At 39.9% G+C, this 22702-nt stretch overlaps 1 protein-coding gene across 1 annotated transcript in view; it reads right to left on the bottom strand.

The window, feature by feature from the left end:
• Positions 1–22122: 22122 nt before the first annotated feature.
• Positions 22123–22702, bottom strand: part of NSMCE2 (NSE2 (MMS21) homolog, SMC5-SMC6 complex SUMO ligase) — a 260060-nt gene continuing 259480 nt past the window's right edge. The window contains exon 7 of the mRNA XM_044669158.1: positions 22123–22487. Within this exon, the coding sequence (XP_044525093.1) occupies positions 22361–22487 (127 nt within the window). The 3' untranslated portion in view covers positions 22123–22360. The remainder of the gene's footprint in view (positions 22488–22702) is intronic.

Genomic DNA, 22702 nt, shown 5'->3' with positions numbered 1-22702 from the left:
GTCAAATCTCTAGAGTTCTCTAAGAAGACTATCATGTTCCTTGCAAAAAATATTAATTTTGTTTCTTTTTTTGTCAATGCTTATTCCTTCTATTTTTGTCTTAAGGATATAAATTATATCAAATAATAATTGAGATAATAGATATCCTCCCTTTTTACCCTGATCTTGTTGAGGAGGAGTCATCTCACATAAACCTGGCTTTTGGTTTTAGATAACAGAGAAAGGAAAAGTCCACTACTTATTACTATGTTTTTAAAATGTATTTTTTTAAAAAACAGAAATTGTTGTTGTATTTTGTCAAAAGCTTTTCCTATAATTTATAGAATCATATAATTTAAAAAGTTCTAAACTTTTATTTATGTAATAATGTTATTATTATTATTGTCATAATAATAAACTAATATAATTATGTTTCTTGAATTTGGATCAGCTCTGAATTCCCATTAAAAATCTAACCTGTTATAGTGTATAAAATCTTTTTAACATGTTGCCGTAGTTTCTTTGCTTATTCAAAGTTTTTACATTAATATTCATTAGGAATATTGGTCTATAACTTTTCCCTCTCTTTGCTCATCCTGGTTCAAGAATCAAGCTGATTATTTATATTATAGAGGGAATTTAATAGGATCCCTATTTTCTTCTTGTAAAAAGTTTGTGGAATATTAAAATTAATTTTTCTCTGGGTGTTAGATGGAATTCACTTGTATATCCATCTGATCCTGGGCCTTTTTTCTCTGGGAATTCATTTATGACTTTAAATGTTTAATCTGGTTGGTTTAGAGGTATAAAACAAGTCTTGTAAAGGCTGTCACAAGAAGGATTATACTTGTTCTGCCTGGCCCCCAGAAACAGAATAAAAAGCACTGGGTATGAGTGAAAATAGACTGATAAACATTTATTAAGTGACTGTTCCAGGCATTATGCTAAGCCCTGAAGATACAAAATAAATCAAAAGACAGTCCCTGTCCTCAAGGAGCTTACAATCTATCGGAAGAGACAAATGCAAACACATATCTACAAAGCAAAGTTTATACAAGATAAATAGGAAATAATTAGCAAAGAGAACATAATAGAATTGAGAGTGATCAGGGAAGGCTTCCTGTCAGTGAGATTTAGTTGAGACTTGAATTCAGTTGAATTGAAATGTGTTAAACATTCAGGACAGCTAAGGAAAATGCCTGGAATTGAATGATGGAGTGACTTGTTAGTGGAACAGCCAGGTGGCTAGTGCCAATGGATCAAAGAGTTGAGGAGTAAGTAGGAGGGGGCTAGGTTATGAAGGGCTTTTAATGTCAAACAGAGTATTTTCTATTTGTTCCTGGAGGCAGTGGGAAGCCACTGGAGTTTATTGAATAGGGAGGTGACATAATCAGACCTGAGTTTCAGGAAAATCATTTTGGGGGCTGAATGGAGGATGGATTGAAATCAGGAGAGACTTGATGCAGGCAGACCCACCAACAGCTATTGAAGTCATCCAGGAGTGAGGTGATGAGGACCTACCATAGAGGAGTGGCAATGTCAGAGGAGAGAAGATGGCACATTAGATATGTGGCACAGGTGAAATGAACAGACCTTGTCGGGGAGGATGGGGAGAGAGAGTGAGGAATGCTGGATGACTCCTAAGTTAAGAGCCTGAGAGACTGGGAGGCTATTCTTGTCCTCTACAGTAATAGGGAAGGTAGGAAGGGTAGAGTTGAGGAAGAGATAATAAGTTCTATTTTGTACATATTGGATTTAAGATGTCTACTTGGATTGGAAGGCAGTAGAGAGACTGGGGCAAGAAGAGATGGTAATTAAATCTATGAAAGCCAATGTGATCAACAAGTGAAAGAATATAGAGCTATGGGGGCAAACCTATGGCACACATGTCATAGGGAGCACCCAGAGCCCTCTCTTTTGGCATGTACACCATTACCCCAGCACAGAGTTTGTTACTAGAAAGCCAGAGGGACACAGGGTGGGCTATTCCCTTCCCTGTCCATCTGAGGACATTTCTCACATCAACTGCCCTTCTAAAAGGTTCATCATCACTCATATAGAGGGAGAAGAGAAAGGGGCCCAGACAGAGGCATGAGAAGGTGTGATCTGCAAGAGGATCCAGTAAAGGAGACAGAGAAGGAAAACCAGAGGAGAATAATATGCCAAAAACCTGGAGAGAAGCACATCAAGGAAGAAAGAGTGATTAACAATGTCAATGACTGCAGAGAGATGAAAGAGAATGAGAACTGAGAAAAGGCCATTGGATTTGACAATTAAGAGATTTATCGGAAACTCTGGAAAAAAAGTTTTGAAGAAATTCTAAGGTTGGAAGTCAGATTGTAAGGGGTTAAGAAGAAAGTTAGGAAAGAAAGCAGAGGCACCTGTTGTAGATGGCCTTTTCAAGGAGTTTAACTACAAAAGGCAACAGAGATATAGGACAATGGCAGGGATGGAAGGATCAAGTTAGGGTTTTTCAGGATGTAGGCAGCAGGGAATGACCTAATAGACAGGGAGAATGACAGAGAAGGGATGATGGAAGGGGCAGTCTATTGTAGGGATTAGGATGGAATGGGTTGTTTAAATAAGCAGAGAGATTAGCCTTGACAAGGAGTAAGGTCATTCCATCATATGAGGAAGGTGTGATGGAAGAGATAGTGACAGAAGGCATAGGAGTGATCTGAGATGAGGAGGAGGGGAGAAGAGGGTGCTTGTGGCAAATAACCTTATTTTTTTCAGTAAAATATGAAGCAAAGTTCTCAGCTGAGAGAAAGGAAGGAGGGTGAATCATCAAAGGCTTGAGGACTGGTGAAAAGGTTTGGAAGAGCCACTGGGGAGAGTTTTTCTAACCATCAGAAATATCTAAAAGTGATATGGGCCGCCTCCATACTCAAGTCAAGCATTTATTAAGTCCTAACTATGTGCCAGACAGCAGACTAAGACCTAGAAATTAAATACAAGCAGAGATTCAGAGCTGGCTCTCAAGGAGTTTATATTCTAATGGGGGAAGACAGCAAATAAAAAGAAGCTGAAAAGTAAGGGGGTGGGGATGGTGGAGAAAATCCAGAGAGTCAGAAGACCGGAGTGGAGCCTAGGGAGGAATGAAAATATGACTGACTCGGGTGCTTTACTTAAAATGGTAGTTAGAGGAGGAACTAACCATTTCAAAGGAAGGGGCATGGAAACTTTCTTTAAAAATAGTGGTTTTGTGGGGCAGTGAGCTGGCTTAGTGGATTGTGAGTCAGACCTAGAGATGGAAGGTCATGGGTTCAAATCTAGCCTCACACACTCCCCCACTGTGTGACCCTGAGCAAGTCACTTAGCCCCCATTGTCTATCCCTTAACACTCTTCTACCTTGGAACCAATATATAGTATTGATTCTAAAACTGAAGGTAGGGTTTTTGTTTTTTTTAAATACTGGTTTGGAGGAGGAACTAACCAATCACAGGGACAGCTAGGTGGTAGAGTTCCAGGGCCATCAATAAAACTCATTTTCCAGAGTTCAAATCTAACCTCAGAAACTTACTATCTATGTGACCCTGGGCAAGTCATTTAACCCTGTTTGCCTCAGTTACCTCATCTATCAAATGAGCTGGAGAAGGAAATGGCAAAACCCCCCAGTATCTTTGCCAAGAAAACCCCAAATGGGGTTACAAAGAGTCAGACATGACTGCAATGACTCAACAACAACAAAACCAATCATGGGAAGAGAATTGGGCACTTTGTGGTAATTATGGGGGGAATCAACTAAGGAGGAAGGGGCCACAGGGGTGGAGTGAACTTCCAGGATGAAAAGGCTGCTTTGGTTTTATCAAGAAAGTTCAGAGCTAGGAGTGGAGCCCAGAAAGGAATGAAATCTTGGTGGACAGTAGTTTCTCCTTCATTAGAGGCCTTCAAACAAAGGAAGGACCTCTTGTTGAAGCTTTTATAGAAGAAGTAGGTGACTCCTGAAGTCTTAAATTCTGAGAAGATGCTGGAAAATGTACTTCTTATGCTACAAGAATTTAAAATCTAGTCAGGGAGACAAGACATATACACACATGAAACAAACCACAATATAACAATATACAAGGCAATATTCTCCATTAAATTATCTTCTTGCCATAGAGATGATCCTTGTTAGGGTGGTAGAGCCTAAAATAGCAAGTTTTCAACTAGTCTACCTTCCATCTTAGAATCAATACTGTGAATTGGTTCCAAGGTAGAAGAGCAGTAAGGGCTAGGCAATAAGGGTTTAATGACTTGTCCAGGGTCACATAGCTAGAAAGTATCTGAGGCTCGATTTAAATCCAGGACCTATTATCTCTAGGCCTGGCTCTCAGACCACTAAGTTCAGATAGTCTTGATGATGGACTCTGTCATCTGAAGAAAACCTTTTCCAAGTATAGAGAGGGTCATCATTAGAGCGTTGGCCATCAGATTTTGGTTTTTTTTTTTTAGCCAATGCCACTCAAAAGTTTGCCTAGTAGGCTGTGGAAGGGTTTCACAGAACTACACATTCTTGAAGTTGAAAAGGATCTATGTTATGTCATTGGAGGAAGTTCTTAGGGTAACAAAAAAATTGGGTAAATGCTAGGGGAATTTAGGGAAGAAGAGCATCTATAGGCATATAAGAACAATGGTTCATGAAACTCAATATTCATTGGCTAAGAGAAACCCTAAGGGAAAATCCCCAGGAAGGCATGGTTGTCCTCCCTGACCTCAATCAAGATAGGTAGGTTTTTTTTTCATAGCTCTGTTACTTACAAATTTTCCCAAACTCCCTTGGAATTCTCCTTATAGAAGGCATCTTCAAAATCTTAGTTCACTTTTAAGCTACAGGCAATTATTTCCTGCCACGAGTACTTTTTGAATAATAAATTGTTCCATAGGTGGGTTGCCACTTGGTGACACAGTATTTTCTCTTATTTGTTAGGTGTGAATTTGACATAAATCTGTACACCTCTTTCCCTTATAAAAGAAAAGTTTTGAAAATCTATTTTGGTCTCATCCCCACTCTGTGATTGGGTTAAGAACAAGGTCTGAGGCTCATCTGTATGAGGAGGATATCTCATGATTCCCTGGCATCCCAGAAGACACCTGCCTCTTGTCCCACATGACTCCTGGTATCTGGAAGGATGACTGGCCTCTGACCTGGACTGAGGTCAAATCTGTCCAATCAGAGAGACTCAGAAAAAAGTGACGTCACTGGGGTATTGGGAGTATTGGGGGTATTGGATCAGTGAAGTTTGTGGTCTCTTTGCTAGGAAGGAGCAAGGTCTCTTGTCTTTCCTGGTGGGGCAGCTCCCAAGTCCTTTTCCTAGCTTATGGGGACATGCAGTGAGTGGTGAGCTCAGGCTAGTGAGGAGATGAGTCATGCGATTGTGTGCCTTTTCTCTCTCTAACCTGCTTTCACTATTTAATAAATAATTATAAATTAATATACAGTCTCCAGAGAATTTTTCATCTTAACAGTTCTGTACGTATCTCTTCAAGTTTCAGGGCAAGGGGCTCTTCTCGAAGTTGGTGTTTATCCTTCTATGACATTCATGCTACTCATCTTTGACTCTTCTCTGTCTGGTCCTTACAGGTCCCCTCATCATCCTCCTCTGACTTCTTATAGAAATCCATCTGTAGACCTACCCACAAGCTTCAAGGAAGGAATTCCATCGTTTTGGGGGGAACAAAAGTCATTTGTTCACTCTGGTGGAAGGTCTGCCCTCAGTGTACATCTGGTCTGGCTTGGAGAGTTCCTCTTCTCTCTGCTTGGTCTGTCTCTCAGTGAGTCCCACATTTCTCATTGTCCTTCTTCACTCAAACCCAAAACAACTGCAATAAAATAATCATCCCATCCCCACTTCCTCTAAGGAGCTAAGTAATTCCTTCCTCAAATTATGTGGGTGTTGTTGTTGTTCAGTCTTGACTCTTCGGGACATCATTTAAGGGTTTCTCAGCAAAGATCCTGAAGTGGTTTTCCATTTCCTTCTCCAGCTCATTTTACCAATAAGAAAATTGAGATAAACAGGGTTAAGTGACTTTCCCAGGGTCACAAAGCTACCAAGTATCTGAGGTCAGATTTGATCTTAGGTCTTTCTGACTCCAAGCCCAGCGCTTGATTATCCATTGCAGCACCGAGAGGTGCTCAAAGTATGTGAGTAGGGCTTCCCTTTTATGCCTCCAATCATTTTAGTTGCTCATCGCTCCTTTACACATACCCTTGCCTTGAGCCGAACCAGGTTCTCAGAATCACAGAACCCACACTACAGCAAACGTAATAAATGGTCATCCAGTCTGTTCTTGAAGACTCCAACTGGAGAGGGAGATGGGGGTTGGGGTGAGCGACCCACCGTCTCCAGAGGCTCTCATCTTTAGGCATCAGTCCAAGTGCGTCTTGCCCTCAAGGAACACCCATTCTAATGTTCAAATAACTGTTACACACAAGATACTCTTGGTGTGAATGGAAGATAGTATCAGAGGGGAAGCCCTAGTAGGTCCAATTTTTCTATCAGTCTTTATGTAGCCTGGACTGAAGGGACTTCACCATTCTGCTTGTCATCCTCCTCTCTTGGAAACTCTAGCTTATCAATATCCAAACTAACTGGAGGGCCCAGAATTGAGCACAATATTCTAGCCAGCTGTCATCTGACCAGGGCAGAGTTCAAAGGACTGCCTTTTCCTTATTCTGGGAAACCAGGCTTCTCTTAATGCAGCCTAAGGTCACGACAGCTCCTTTTTTTTTTTTGTCCATCATTTCATCCCATAGTGACCCATAGTGACCAGACCTCCTGTCCAAATCCCAAAGCTTTTTCAAACTGCTGCCTCACAATGCTCCTGTAAATCTTATGCCTGTGAAATGGATGTTTTTAAACTCAAAAATAAGAAGTTTACATTTCTCTCTATTAAATTTCATCACATTTGATCCTGACCAATTTGCCAGGCCATCAAGATCTTTTTCGATTCTGGTTCTGTCATACAGTGTGTTACCTGTCTCTCCCAGTTTTGCATCAAGAAAGTCAGAAAGACTCAAGTTCAAAACTGACCTCAGATACTAGTGGTGTGAACCCGGGACAAGTCATTTAACCCTGTTTTCCTCAGTTTCCTCATCTGTAAAATGACCTAGACAAGAAATGGAAACCACTCCAGGATCTTTGCCAGGAAACCCCCAAACAGGCTCCCGAAGAATCAGACACGACTGAAACAAGGGAAGAACAGCAAAAATAACACTCTTTCTTCTCAAGATTATTGTGGAAATAAAGTGAGAAGATATCTATAGTTCCTAGTATAATCCCTTAATAAATGCTTGACTCCTTCCTCTCCCTGCTCCCCATAATGCCTTGGTCTTGGTAGGTACTTGATTCAATAAGCATCTTTTAAATTAAATGACTTCTAAAGATTTAAAACAAACCTTTCTTCAGTTTTCTTTCTTCTTCTTCTTCTTTTTTTTTTTTTAAACTGGGGAAGGAAGGAAGGGACTAACCAGAGCCTGGAACCAGGCACTATGCTAAAGAACTTAACAAATTATCTCATTTAATAGGAGAGAGGACACTGAGTGGCTGTGTGTATAGGGATATGAACATGTATAGACACACCTCTATTTTAGCTGCACCTTTTGTTTCATAGGGTGAGACACCAAGACTGAGATGAAAATTTCCTTTACAATATCCTGATTCTGCAATTTATAATCCCATCGCCGCCTGGGGCCCCGGGAGAGCCTGGGTCATGCGCCCAGGCCCAGAGAATCAGCGTGTCAGGCTTCCCTACCCGACGGCCAACTCTTTACTCGATTTCCACAATAAGTCCAACAGATGAGAATAAAGGCGGTCCCAGTGTGCTGGGTGGCAGCAACGACGGCCTACAGCAAATGGCCCTCCGTCAGGGTGGAGGACAAGAGCGGGGAATGGCACTGCCAAAGAGAGCGGCAGCCCCGACGTGCAGCCTGGCTGGAGTCATTTCTCGGCCTGTGAGATCATCCGTCCCTTCCCCCATCCCAGGGCCAGAGACGGACGGCTGGCCCACGGATCTCAGCGAGGGCCCCCATTTCATTCTCCAGATGATTCCTGTTCGGGGAGGCTGCTGGGAGCCCCGCTCCAGGGCTAGTTTATCTCTGCCTGCCAGAAACCAAAGACAGCGGTTTCTACCCAGTAACCCAGAACCCAGGAACGCTTTAGCTGGGCTGGGGCTTTAGCAGGCCATATCGGAACACGGGGAAGGAATATAGTTAAAGGATTCTAGGACTTCTCAGCGGAAGGGATTTTAGAGATCGATCATCTTTTCTAGGCAAAAGTGGGGGAAAGCGCATTGATTTCTGGCGTCCAAAATCCTGGCTCTGCAGCATGATGGCTGACTCCAGACAGCTACTTTGATCTTCAGAATCTTGGTTTCCCAGTTCCCAGAATGAGGATGGAAGAAGCAGTGCAGCAGAGTGGTCAGAGTCAGACAGAAGCCTTGCAGATGGGGGTTTGAGTCCTGCCTTTGGCAAGCACTGCCTGTGTCATCCTGGGCTAGTCACTTTACCTCTGTAGTACAGGATGGGATTTTAAGTGGCAGAGAAGGAGGGACAGCCATTGGCAGAGACCTGAATGCCGATGAAAGCACAGGTCTAGTGTCTGACTGGAAGGGGGAATGAAGATAGTGTCTGATCATCTCCGATGCAGATTGTTATGGTGCTTTAAGATTTTCTAAAGTATTATAAAAATAGGAGCTACTAAAAGCCCAAATCCCTTATATATTTTCAGAACTGCTCCATCCAGGCCCTCTTTCTAGTCTAATATGGGGAGGAGGTCCAAGCCTCCAATATGCAATAATTCATGTTATGCCACAAGCACCCACTCCTTCATCCCCCTTCATAGCCTTTTAATTTTTTTAAACCCTTACCTTCCGCCTAATTTGTCTTAAATCAAGCTAAAATCAATTTCTAAGACAGAGAAGTAACATATTATATATGTATATATACATATATATAATTATTAAGAATATAAGAATTAGCACGCAGCAGGGAGGGCCCAGTTGAGATGATATAAGCAAGCTTTAAGAAGATGGGTCCAGTTGGCACTGCCATGGGACTTCATTCATCTGTGCTTGATGATACACACTGGGAGGGAAGAATGCAATTGGTGGAAGCAATGAAGGTGGAAATGTTTAGAATTCTCCTTTTTTCTCTATTCTCACATTTTTGTTTTTAGCTAGTTAGTTCTTTTCCTTCACTAGGGGAAAACAAGTACTTTTGGCTCCAATATGGTGCTCTGTGAGTCTTTTCTTGGCATTTAAGGCCCTCTTCTACCTGTCCCGAGCAGCTAGGTGGCAAAGTGGATAGAGAGCAGGGTCTAGGGTCAGGAAGAACTGAGTTCAAATCCACCTTCAGACACTTACTAGCTGTGTGACCTGAGCAAGTCTCTTAACCTGGTTGCCTCAGTTTCCTCATCTGTAAAATGAGCCGGGGATGGAAATGGCAATCCACTCCAGTATTTCTGCCCAAAAAACCTCAAATAGGGTCAAGAAAGAGTCAGACAGGGCTGAACAACAGCATTTCCTATTTTATCTCCTACTTTACATATCAGATGTTAGTTTGATAGGTTTATATTTGTATTCTGTATTATCTTTAGTGGGGTGACATTGTGGAAAAAAACATGGGTGTTGCAGTCAAAGACCCCAGGTGTGAATTGTGCTTCTGCTGTTTCTCCTTGTATGATCCTGGACAAAACCATTTGCCTCCCTGGGCCTCAGTGTGCTAATCTATAAAATGAGAGGGTTGGCATAGATGGACCCGGTGCATTCGTGCTCAGTTTATGAATTCCCTCCCCCTAGAAAGTGCTTCCAGTGTAAACCGCCCTCCCTTAAACCTCCTCAGAGCTGCCTTTTCTAGGAAGCCTCTCTTCCTTCCCACGTTTTCTCCCTCATTCCTATGAGCCTCTTAGGGCTTGCTCTCTGAGACACTCATTTGGTATTGTGCCTGTGCTGACTTAATGGTATTTTGCTTTTCCTGTTTTCATGTGTAGTAAAGTAGATTTATAGTCAGGAAACAGGAAATCTGAATTTGAGTCCTCGTCATTTACCAGTTATGTGACCAAAATCAAATCATTTGACCTTTCTAAAGCCTCTGTCCTCTCCTGTCGTCTCCTGTCCTCTCCTATCCTCTCCTCTCCTTTCCTTCACTCTCCCCTCCTTCCCTTCCCTTCCATTCTCTCCTCTTCTCTTCTCTCCACTCCACTCCATTCCACTCCTCTCCTCTCCTTTTCTCTTTCTTTTTAAACCCTGGTATACATGCATGAACCTCTTTTTTGTTGTTGTTAAACAACTTTCCTTCCGTCTTGGAATCAGTGCTGTGTATTGGTTCCAAGGCAGAAGAACTTGTAAGGGTTAAGCAATGGGGGTCAAGTGACTTGGCCAGGTTTCACACAGCTAGGAAGTGTCTGAGGCCAGTTTTGAACACAGGACTTCCTGCCTCTAAGCCTGGCTTTCTATCCACGGAGCTCCACAGCTGCTCTCACATGAACCTCTTCTTATTTTTTTAAGCCATTTGTATCTCAGAATTTATTCTAATTATTCTAATTTATTAGAATTCTAACTCTAATTAGAACTATAATTAATTAATTCCAATTAATTCTAAAAGAGAACAACTGTTAAGAGCTATCTTATCTAATATCTAATACAGAAGAGCAGTAAGGGAAACAGTGCTGTATATTGGTTCCAAAGCAGAAGAACAGTAAGCGCTGGGCAGTGGGGGTTAAGTGATTTGTCCAGAGACACACAGCTAAAAACTGTCTGAAGCTGGATTTGAACTCGGGACCTTCCCCATCCAGGCATGACTCTCTGACCACTGAGTCACCCAGCTACCCCAAGGGAATTTCTTCATCTGGGAATTTCCTATACTAGTTAAGTCACAAGTTTAGTCCTTATCCTTGTCTCTGTAGCATTTAATACCTCCTACATAGCAGGAACTCAATAAATGCTCATTGAGTATAAAGACTGAATGATAACAAAAACAAATTCATCTTCCAATTAATTGGGAGAAAGGTTTGACCCACGTTTGGCTTCCTTCACAGCGGTTTCTGGTGTCTTAGGAGCTAAGGTTCGCTGAAGGTGTGTTGCAATCTCTCTCCGGGTTTTCAGAGCAGCCCAGCATAGATTATCCTTGGCGACATTATCTGTGCCCTTTGTGGGAACCCTTTTTAGGCTGGTGGCCCAGTGTCCACTTCTGTGAATCATCCATCAGCAACTCTCTGATAACCGTGTAACCTTTACGGTCCAACGGCAGATTGTTTTTTTTTTCTTTCATTAACAAGACCTGAAAGCCAAGCAGGTTTCAGTATCTGTCATGTGGCTAGACAGGAGAGGCTAAATTATATGCAGATGCAAACCCACATGAAAAGCAGAGCTGTAATATGCAAACCCTCTTGTATGTCAACTCGTGGGCCCGTGCGCAGAAAATATGGGAAAATCACCTGATGGAAAAAACAGGTGGAGGAGAGGAAGAGCTAACACCTGAATGCCAGGGCAACTGGGGGCACAAAGGTGGGAGAATTTTAAACACCTGATCTTTGTAATTAAAAAAAATAGTCAAATACCAAACACTTTAAATTTATTTTGCTATGAAGACAGTTTCTTACTAACACCAGCATGTTAACCATCAGGCTTGAAATCGTAATCATGGGAGTGAAAATGAATATGGACTGGGAATTTGCAGCTGAAACCCAATATTGCTTCACTTCCTATTCAAATAGTGGGAAGTCCTGTGGCACAGGGGCAAGAGCCCTGCTCCTGGGTTTTCTAGCTACCTTTGTTACGTAACAGTTGACTGGACAAGCCACTTAACTTCTGTGGGACTCAGTTTTCCCATCTGAAAAAAGTAGGGAGTCAGACTAGATCATTCCTTAAAGTCTCTTCTAGAATTGAGCCTTATTCTCTTCTATATTCCAGTCCATGAGATGCTTTTAGGGAAGAAGAAATAACAGTAAGCAGAACCCAAGAAAGGGAAAGCAGTTAGATTGGACCAGTTAAATATAGAATAGATCCCTTGCTGCAGGCGTTGTGGGAAGACATACAAGGTATCTAATGGAGGGAAAGATACAAAAGTCATGGGAAGTCGCAGACCTGGGTAACAAGGCAAAAGAGGACTAAGAAAATAGCCGTGACTACCCACCCATGTGTCTACTCTGACATACACACAAAATCTTTCTGAGAATCACCTAATCATAAATGAGGACATATTTGAAGACGGCAGCAGGAGGGACTGAGCAGGTTTCCCCAAGAGATCTCCAACAATGGATCTCATCTTTATCATCTCAGAATCAATGGAAAGATGTAAAGAATCTAAGATCTCATTGTGCTTATGGTTTGTTGATCACAACAGCATTTGACTCAATGGGACAAAAACACAGACTTTTTTACAGCAAGATGTTTCCAGTCTGTGCATCAAGATCATTTAGGATTCCTTGAAAGATGTTTTGTGCTCAAATGTTTTGAGCTATAATATTGGATGCCCGTGCCAGGGCCATTGGTTAGCCTTACTATATAGAAGGCAGCTTGTACCTTTTCTCTTTCAACATCCTTCTCCATTCTCAAGTCCTCCCTGTCTAGACCTCTCCATACCTGAGATGCCTGGTGTCCTTAGGGTGTCTCATGGTTTTCCAAAGGCTTCCCTAGACAATCTTTAGTAGCCACAGAGGTCTGCTGTCTGCAAAGTATACCTTGCTTCCAATTTGTCCCCAATCAAGTTACTATCTTAAGAGGCTGATTAAATAAATTTAATTGATCTTGTCATAAGAAAAAGTCCAATTTCTTTTTATCATAATTCACAAGGTGTGGACAGGTATTTCTTTAAACTGTATTTTCATTTAAAAAGTGGTCGTTATGATTTCAAATGAATCTCTAATCAATGGAATGTGCAGAGGAGCTCCTTTTGATGGGGATTGTTGAAGTATGTGACCGTTCTTATAGAACAAGAACATAGGTCAACAGTTTGGTATTCTATTCCTTCTTTTAAAAATTTTATTTATTTACTTTTAAATATTTTCCCATGGTTACATGATTCATTTTCTCTCCCTCCCCTCTTCCCTCCACCCTCCCAGAAGCAACAAGCAATTCCACTGGGTTATGTAAATGTTATCACTTGATACCTATTTCTATATTATTCATTTTTGCAATAGAGCAATCTTTTAAAGCCAAAACTCCAAATCATATACCCATATATACAAGTGATAAGTCATATGTTTTTCTTCTGCATTTCTACTCCCACAGTTCTTTCTCTGGATGTGGAGAGCATTCTTTCTCATAAATCCTTCAGGAGTGTCGTAGATAATTACATTGCTACTAGTAGCAAAGTCCGTTACATTGGTTTGTTCCACAATGTTTCAGTTTCTGTGTACATTGTTCTTCTGGTTCTGCTCATTTTACTCTGCATCAGTTCACTAAGGTTCTCCCAGTTCATATAGAAATCCTCCAAATCATCATTCCTTATAGCACAACAGTATTTCATCTTGGTATTCTATGCCTGAAACATTGCTGACCCCTTGCTTGGTAGGATTCTGATTCCTTTCATTGCATAATTAATTATAAACTTTTATGTGTATATGCTTCTCTCATTAGAAAGTAAGCTCACTGAGGACAAGAGGCTCTTTTGGCTTTTTTTTTTCTCCCTCCACATCCTTGGTGCTTAGCACAATGCCTGGCACATAATGAATGTCCAAAAAACTTGTTGATTGACTGTTATTTCTTGGTGTGTCAAAATTTGCCAAAAAAAACGAGCATAATTCAGGTGGTGTGTCACTTAGAGAAAAAAACCTTAACTTCATGATATTTATAGTTTAAATAAGAAAAATGTATAATTGTAATATGTAATTGTATTTAATAGACCAAAATAGGTAAATTAATATAGACCAATGACTAACATACTTGGGACATCCTTTCCTGGTTCCTTTGATTTTTTTTTTTTTTTTTTTTTTTTTTTTTTTGGTACTCACTTCTTTTGTACTCCTGACTCTTCAGGAAAAGCAGATCCGTGTAGTACAAAAGAAGGCCTCTGATATTTTCTACCCACAATAGTTACTGATCCTGTGGGATAAAAGAACTAGGACTTTGGGGGCCATTAGAGCTCATTTAGTCCAACTTCTTACTTTTATGGGGAAGGCACCTGAGACCAAGAGAGATTGATTTGTTGACATCATACAAATAGGAAGGATCAGATCTGAGATTTGGAATGGAATCTGCTGACTCCAAATCCATAGCTCTTTGTTGTTTATACTCTTCCTTGCTACCTTTTGGTTTTTTGGACCTTTTGGTCTTTTTTGTCCCTCCAGTTCCACTTGTACTTGTTTCTATATAACTCAGTTCTTTTGGAGGCATACTTATTACCACTTCACAGACATAGGCTTGGGAGGCCCCATTCAAAAAGTCCTCTATCTCTTTCTAGAGATTTTGCCTGCACTTAGGATATCTTGTCATTAGAATTGTCATGCTTTGGTTAATAATTATAATAATAATTAGCATTTATGTAGCACTTTGCAGAGCAGGGAGGTGGTAAGGTGGATAGAGTGCTGGTCCTAGAATGAGGAAGATTCTTCTCTCTGAGTTCAAATCTGACCTCAGACATTTACTAGCTGTATGACCCTAGGCAAGTCACTTTAATCCTATTTGCCTCTGTTTCCTCATTTGTAAAATGAGTTGGAGAAGGTAGTGATAGACTACTCCAGTATATTTGCCAAGAAAACCCCAAATGGGGTCATAAACAGTTGGATACCTGAAAACAACTGAACAACACCTTATACATACTATCTCATTTGATCTTTGCAACAACTCTGAGTTGGTACATTTTTATCCTTGTTTTATAAAATTAGAAAACTAAGGAGGACAGAGGTTAAATGACTTCCCCAGGCTCATTTAGCTAGGAATTGTCAGGGAGTGGGTTTGAACTCAAGCCTTCCTCATTCCAAATCCTTCTATCCATATTCTATCCATGGCCTCACCTGGATGTTTCTACGTTCCGAACTGCCAATCTTCTTATAAGAATGATTGATCTACTTTTCCACTCAGTTGTCTTTTTTCAAGATATAACCATTGTCAAAATGGCTAGTAATGTATATTAATTAGTATTTGTCCGGGGGGGTGGCTGGATCCTCAGTTTCCCCATTTGTAAAATGTAAAGATTAGACTTGATGACCTCTGAGGTTTTTTCCAATTTGAAATCTATGACTATGAAAAGTGGTGGTAGGGAAAATGCTGTTATACAAAATTGATAAGATGAAGAGATGTCTATTGGTGGAGATAATAAAGAATGATGGATTGGGGATCATTTTGAAGGAAGACTATTAGTCAGGGTAGTTTAATGTACAATAGAGTTGAAGGAGAAGGAAAAGCTAAAGATGAGAGGGAAGTTTCGAGCCCAGGTAACTGGGAAGAAGGTTGGTATCACTAAATTGGGATGGAAAGGGGGAGCTAGGTGGTGCAGTAGTTAGGAGAACTACCAGTTCCTTCCTCCAAGAGAGTGTGCTTCCCTAAATGCTGTCAAAGATGACCATTGTCTAATCTTGTAGTTCCCTAAAACTTGATTTCAGACAAATTATTGCCAGCCATTTCTCCTGCATCAATTACTTATGAAAATGATTTTTTGAGTGCTGAGCCTGGAATTAGGAAAATAGAGTTCAAATCTAACCTCAGACACTAGTAGTTATGTGACCTTGGCCAAATCACTTAACGTGTTTGCTTCATTTTTTTTTCATATGTAAAATGAGGATAACAGCAATTACCTTCCAAGGTTGTTGTGAGGATCAATTAAGATATCTATAAAGTGCTTAGCAAAGTGCCTGGCATATAGTAGGTATTACATAAATACTAACTAGTATTATGAAAAGCCAAGTCATGGCCTTATTTTAGAATATTGGGGAGATTGTACCAGTAGATTCTAAATTTGATAGTGAGGGATATAAGTTGACTACAAGGTCTCAAAAATTTGCCATGGCAATCTAAAGAGCTAATGTGTTGTTTAGGTTCAATAATAGAATTGCAGTGTCCAAAACAAAGAGGGTATGTGGTTTGTTCTATTGTCCTCTGTGTGGTCAGAGCATATCAGAAGCAATGATTTTTATTTTTAATTAAGTTTAATTTGCATTATTGACACTAATTCCATCACTTTCTTAAGTCTAGATAATTAACAAAACAATAACTCAAACCCTGCTTTATTTTAGTAGATTTCAGAGGTGAAATACTCACCACCAAAAATTTAACAATCCTGGTTAGAGCTGGCTCCAGCACACTACAGGAGCCAGTTCTCCACCAGGAGTGGGACGTGCAAGTAGCGCAAATAACACATACAGGAATGAGGATTTACAAAGCTGTCTTGTCAACTGTTTACAATTTCAGAGATGCAAGTTACTTTCTTTTCTTTTTTCTCAATAAATTTTATTTTATTTTCTCCCCCAATTATATGTAAAAACAGTTTCCAACATAGCAATGGCTTAAAAAAATGATAATTTAACATTAAATTAAAATTTGTTTTGAGTTCCAAAATTCTCTCCCCTCTCTCCAGACCTTTCTCTTACTCACTGAGAAAGCAAACAATTTGATACCCATTATACATGTGAAGTCATGCAAAACATATTAGCCACTTTGTTAAAAAAAAAAAGGCAAGAAAAATAAAGTGAAAAAAATGTTTCCATCTTCACTCAGAGTTCATCAGTTCTTTCTCAGTATTTTTCAATCAGCAGCCCTTTGAAATTGTCTTGGATCATTGCATTGATTAGAGTAGCTGAGTCTTTCACATTTTGTTAATCATATAATAATGATGTTACTGTGTACAATGTTCTGGTTCTGCACACTTCACTTTGCATCAATTCATCAGTCTTTTCTGCATCACTTTTTTTTTAAACCCTCACTTTCCATCTCAGAATCAATACTGTGCATTGGTTCCAAGGCAGAAGAGTGGTAAGGGCTGGGCAATGGGAATTAAATGACTTGCCCAGGGTTACACAGTTAGGAAGTTTCTGAGGACAGATTTGAACCTAGGACCTCCTGTGTCTTGGCCTGACTCTCAATCCACTGAGCCATCTAACTGCTCCCTGGGTCACATTTTAAAAATAATATTCAAAAGCTAGAGTGTTTCCAGAGAAGGGAGAAAAGGATGAGGGAATTAGGGACTGGTAAACCATGCTATATAAGAAACAGAGAAACCTGGGATGTGTCACACAGATAATGTAAGACTTTGGAACAAGATAGCCATGCTGCTGGGCTCATCCCCTTCCCCTTTTGCTCATCCACCTTTCATCCCCCAACTCTTACCTCTGACTATGAGAAGCGGTAGCATGCCCAGCAGCCACAACCTGGTAAAACCATCTCTGTAGGCAGGTTGAACAATAGACCTCAAACCAGTTGGTGTGTTAGGGGATGTCTACCCCAAGTATGTGAAGACTACCCCTAGCAGAATGGGCAGATTAGAAAAACTTGTTCCAATGGCCAACAAGATGACTGAAGCAGGCTCTGTGAAACACTCAGAGTTTGGTTAGACATCAAAGATGCCAAGGCCATCCACTGCATCCCAGGCCACTGCCAGTTGTCCTGACTTTTGTCCTGCCACTGGATTTCCATGACTCTAGAAAAGAGAGTGAGGCTGAGACTTTGTATGATTCTGCTTCACTAAAATCCAGTTCATGAACAAGTCAAGATATTACCCTGTGAGGTCATTTTGGTCCTCTACAAAAATAGGCAAACAGGAGCTCTGAGAATAGTAACTGAATTAACACTAAAACAGTTATGTTTTTCCATTCTGTAACTGGAAAAAGATCAAGCAGAGACTAGGTTACTATTTGTTGGGGACACAGTTGAGAAGACCTCTATTCTAGTGGGGAGGCTAGACAAGACAACCTTGAACATTCCTTCTAACCCTCAGATTCTGTGATTTGATGACATAGCTGAAGTTTTCAGGATCCCTGGATAATTGTCCCTGGATCTTTGATGGTTTTTTAACCTAAAAACTTGGAAGAATTTACAAAAACAATTTATTTACCCCTTAAAAAACAAACAACAAAAACAGATAAAGTTACTTGAAAAATTGTCCTATTCTCTGAGGACACTAAATAAATCTTAACTAATGATGTCAGGTAAATAACAGCATTTTACTGTTGGAAATATAATTAAAATGTAGGACATGATATTGTTCCATCAAATTTGGATAAAAGACCGCAACTTACAGTGTAATATAGAGTTAAAAAAACAATTCTACAGTAATTCCCAGAGTAGAGATAAAGTATTGCATTATAGCTGAGTTAAAGGCTTTGTTATATCTAACCAAAATTCTGTCCTATCCCCTTATTCTTCAATTCTTTCTGGAACTATTTAAGAAAAATCAAAATAGATATAAAAAAAAGCAGGGATGAATTTAGGAAATTATTTCATTTCAACTTAGATTTGTTAAAGAAATTCTTGTTTTTGTTATACAAAAGAACCCCGCATACACTGTAAAATGAATATCTAGCATTTTATCCTTTTCCAAAAGTGAGAAATGAGGTTGACTGAAATCCTCAAACAATACTAATAATTTAAAACAATCAAAAAGTACAAAACTAGTGCTCAATTGCAGACTGATTCATTTGCAAATAAGTCAGCTTCCATAAGTAATAACAATAATGGCAATAATAACTAGCATTTACATAGTGCTTTAAGATCTGCAAAATGCTTTACAAATATTAAATCATTTTATCTTTACAATAACTTTGGGAGACCTGTTATTGTTATTCCCATTTTATAGATGAGGAAAATGAAGCAGACAGAAGTTGTGACTTGCCAAGGTCTCTTGTCACACATAGTAAGAGTCTGAAGCCAATTTTGAAATCGGATATTCCATATTCCAAGTCCAACACCAACTTCCACTCCACCACTTAGCTTCCTCTAGTAGATCTTAATATAATCTACAGATGAATAAAATCACTGTTCTTCAGAGCCAGAAGGAATGTTAGATAGCTTCTAGGTCACCCTCATTATTTTACAAATGAGAAAATTGGGGCCCAGAAATATGATTTGTTCTCATGTAAGTTCTCTACTTGTAAAATTACTTGCCTATTAGATGTTGGTGAGCTTTATTTTGTTCTTTTATTTTTTCCCCATAAAAGCAGCTCCTTGTCTTATTAGTTCAATGGTTTTCTTACGTTCAATTTTGGCAATATCTCCTTTGATTTTAAGGATTTCAATCTGGTGTTTAATTAGGGATTTTAAATTCGTTCTTTTGCGATTTCTTTTTACATAAAATTAAATCCTTGTCTTGTGTATTAGGTTTAATAGTTTTCTTGTTTTTAATTTGTTCTTTTTCTAGTATTGCTTTTTTCATAAAACCATCTCCTGTCAGTTGTTAGAAAAATATAGTTGCTGCAAAAGTTACAAATTGATGACCACTTTTAAAAGAAGTCTGCCACTGCCTGTGAGACCTTAAGCAAGCCACTTAACCTATCAAGACAGCAGTTTCAAATGCAAAAGAGAGGCTTGAACTGTGATGCCGCTAAGGTCTCTTAATAAAAGAAGGTTGTCTCATGGAAGTGATCTTTTTTTTTTTAATTTGAAAATTTTTAATTTAGAATATTTTTCCATGGTTACATGATTCATGTTCTTTCCTTCCCCTTCTCTCACTCCCCTCCCATCACCAACAAGCAATTCCACTGGGTTTTACATGTGTCATTGATCAAGACCTATTTCCATATTATTGATATTTACACCAGGGTGATCGTTTAGATTCTGCATCCCCAATCATATCCCCATCGACCCATGTGATCAAGCAGTTGTTTTTCTTCTGTGTTTCTACTCCCAGTTCTTTCTCTAGATGTGGATAGCGTTCTTTCTCCCAAGTCCCTCAGAATTGTCCTGGATCATTGCATTGCTACTAGTACAGAAGTCCATTACATTCGATTGTGCCATAATGTATCCTTCTCTTTGTACAGTGTTCTCCTGGTTCTGCTCCTTTCACTCTGCATCAATTCCTGAAGGTCATTCCAGTTCACATGGAATTCCTCCAGTTCATTACCATGGAGGTGATCTTAGAAATCACCTTGTTCAATTCCGTAATTTTACAGAGGAAGAAATGGACAAGAAGGAAGAAATTCTACAAAGGTAGAATTTGAACTGAGTTGTCTCACCACCTTTTTTTGGAGGGGAGAGTGGGAAGAAAGGGTAATTTAGGCAGCATTTTACTGTTCTACAGAATTCTTATCAAAAGAATTGTTGCACTGAATTTGCATGTGCTGGTTAACAGAGTATTATCTTATATTTAGAATGATGGATAAAGACATTTATAACACCAAAACTGAATTGTAACTATTTATTAAGCATTTTCTTAGGCGTTGGATTAAGTACTGGGGATACAAAGAAAAGCCAAAACTAGTCTCTTTGCTCAAGGAGTCCACAGTCTCATGGGGGAGACAACATTCAAGCAATTTTGTACAAATAAGGTAGAAACAGGAAAAATCAGAGTAGTCAGCTAAGGGAAGGAACAATAAGAAGGACTTGTGGAGCAGCTAGGTGGCTCAGTGGATAGAGAGCCAGCCTGGAAATGGCAGGTCTGGGGTTCAAAGCTGACCTCAGACACTTCCCACCTGTGTGATCCTAGGCAAGTCATTTCACCCCAACTTACCTAGCTCTTACTGCTTTTACTTGGGTTTTTTAAAAAAAGGGAGTCAGGAAATAAAGATGAGGATGGAGAATTCTAAGCCTGTGAGGTCAGCCAGTGAAAATGTCCACAGTTGAGAGGCGGAGGAACAGCAAGAAGCCTAAAGTTCCTGGATTGCTGAAGTAGAGTAATACATAGGAATCCTGGAAAGGTAGGAAAAGCCTAGTTATGGAGGACTCTCAAATCCAGAGGCTTTGATCCTGGAGGCAATAGGGAGCCTTTGGAATTGACTGAGCAAGTATGGGCTCACATGGCCAGGTGTGCTTTAGGAAGAGCAATTTAAGAGCGGAGTGGAGGATAGATTGGAGTGGGAAGAGACTTGTGGCAAAGTAGACCAACCAGTGGGCTACTGTAATAGTCCAGGTGTGAGGTGATGAGGGCCAGCTTCTTGGTGGTGAAAGTGTTCAAACAGGAGAGAATTGATAGGACTTGATAGAACACAGAAGAGGGCATGTGTGAAAGAGAGCAATGAGTTAAAGTTGTGGGCTTGAGTGATTGGGCAGATGGGGGGGTCAGCCTCCAGAGAGGTGGAATAGGGGAGGATTTGGGGAAACAATAATGGGTTCAGTTTGGACACTCCGAGTTGACAATATCTACAGGATATCCAGTCTGAGATGTCTAATAGTTAGAGGAATGAATAGGTACAAGAATAATCTGTAGAGAGGTGATAACAAAATCTCTTGGAGTTGATGAGTTTGCCATGGGGTACAACAAAAGGGAGAGGATAAAGGGGTACAGAGGGGTCAAAAAGGACCAGGATTGAGAAACTGTCATTTGACGTGGGTGTCTATAGGTACTGAGGAAGCAGCTTGCAATCAGGGAGCAAATGAAGATGAGAGAGAAGGGATGATAGAGGAGAAAATTTGCTGGAGAAGACAGGTTGGAATAGGATCCATTGGGTCTGAAAAGGGCTAATGCCTTGATAAGAAGAGTCCCCTCTTTGAGTGAAACCAGTGAAGCAGGAAATAGTGGCAGAAGGCATCTGAGATGAGGAGGAGATAAAAGAGAGTTTGATGAATTGCCTGTTTTTTTCAGTTAAAATATGAGGCAAAGTTCTTAGAGCATAAAGGTCAGGAAGGCAGGAGAGGTTTGGGCAGGATAAAAAATTTTGGAAAAACTGTTGTCAGTGGAATAAAGAATAGATTTGGGAGGAATAAAAGGATTGCCTAGAAGCAGTGAGAATCCATTGAGATTATGTAACATGAAGCTACAATGGACCTAGTTGGCATATTTTCATAATTTTCTCCACCTTTGTTCAGCAGCAAGTAGAGTAGGGGTAAACACAGAGAGGATGGTAGGAGGTGACTTAAGAGAAGAGACAGTGTAGACATGAAATGGGTCATCTAGTGGGGCAAGGTATAGAAGGGAGGTGAGACTAGCCAGTACAGGGGGGATGGTCTATTAAAGAATTGAGGGAAAGAGGAATTAGAGGTCGCAATACAACCTAAATTCTTTGAACCACGAAGTCATTTATGTGAATGTTCACATCTTTTGGAAAATTCCCCAAATTAGACCAAAGAGAAAAAAGTTGCAGATAATCACTTTATTTAACAAAAACAAAGTTTTAAAGAGGAAAATTTTAAATGAAAGTTGTTACATGGCAGTTAAAATCACTTTTGGGGATTATGTTTGACATCTTTGATTTTACCTACAAATGAAAAAAGTAATAATCTGTTCTAGTCAGTTTACAATAAGCAAGTGATCTTGGTAGACACTGATAAGCCTTCCCTCTTACAAGAGCACATGAGCTGGAGACTTCTGCATGTCTAGTGGCTCTGTTTGCTTTGACTGCTGGCCATTCTTCGGTGGTTCTCAATGGCTCTTCTAAGTACCACATCTTGCACAAGGTCTGTCAGCTTTACATCTGTATGGCTACAGCCAACTTTGGGGCAGCTATCAGAGAGGAAAAATGACAACAAATTCAATTAATCCAGAGATTCTATAATTGATATTAATTTATAAAATAGCAATGTCACATCTTTAATGGAGGTTAAGAGGACTACAATTAGTGCTTTCCCTCATCAACTTATTTAATATTTAAATTTTAAAATGGGAACCTGTTGCCAAAAGAAGTTTCAAGTCTTTAAAAACAGGAAAGATCCACCTGC

The sequence above is a fragment of the Gracilinanus agilis genome, chromosome 1 (genome assembly GCF_016433145.1).
Source record: "Gracilinanus agilis isolate LMUSP501 chromosome 1, AgileGrace, whole genome shotgun sequence".
NCBI lineage: Eukaryota > Metazoa > Chordata > Mammalia > Didelphimorphia > Didelphidae > Gracilinanus > Gracilinanus agilis.
The sequence above is the reverse complement of the archived record's forward strand: the minus strand, read 5'-3'. Positions and strand labels throughout refer to the sequence as shown.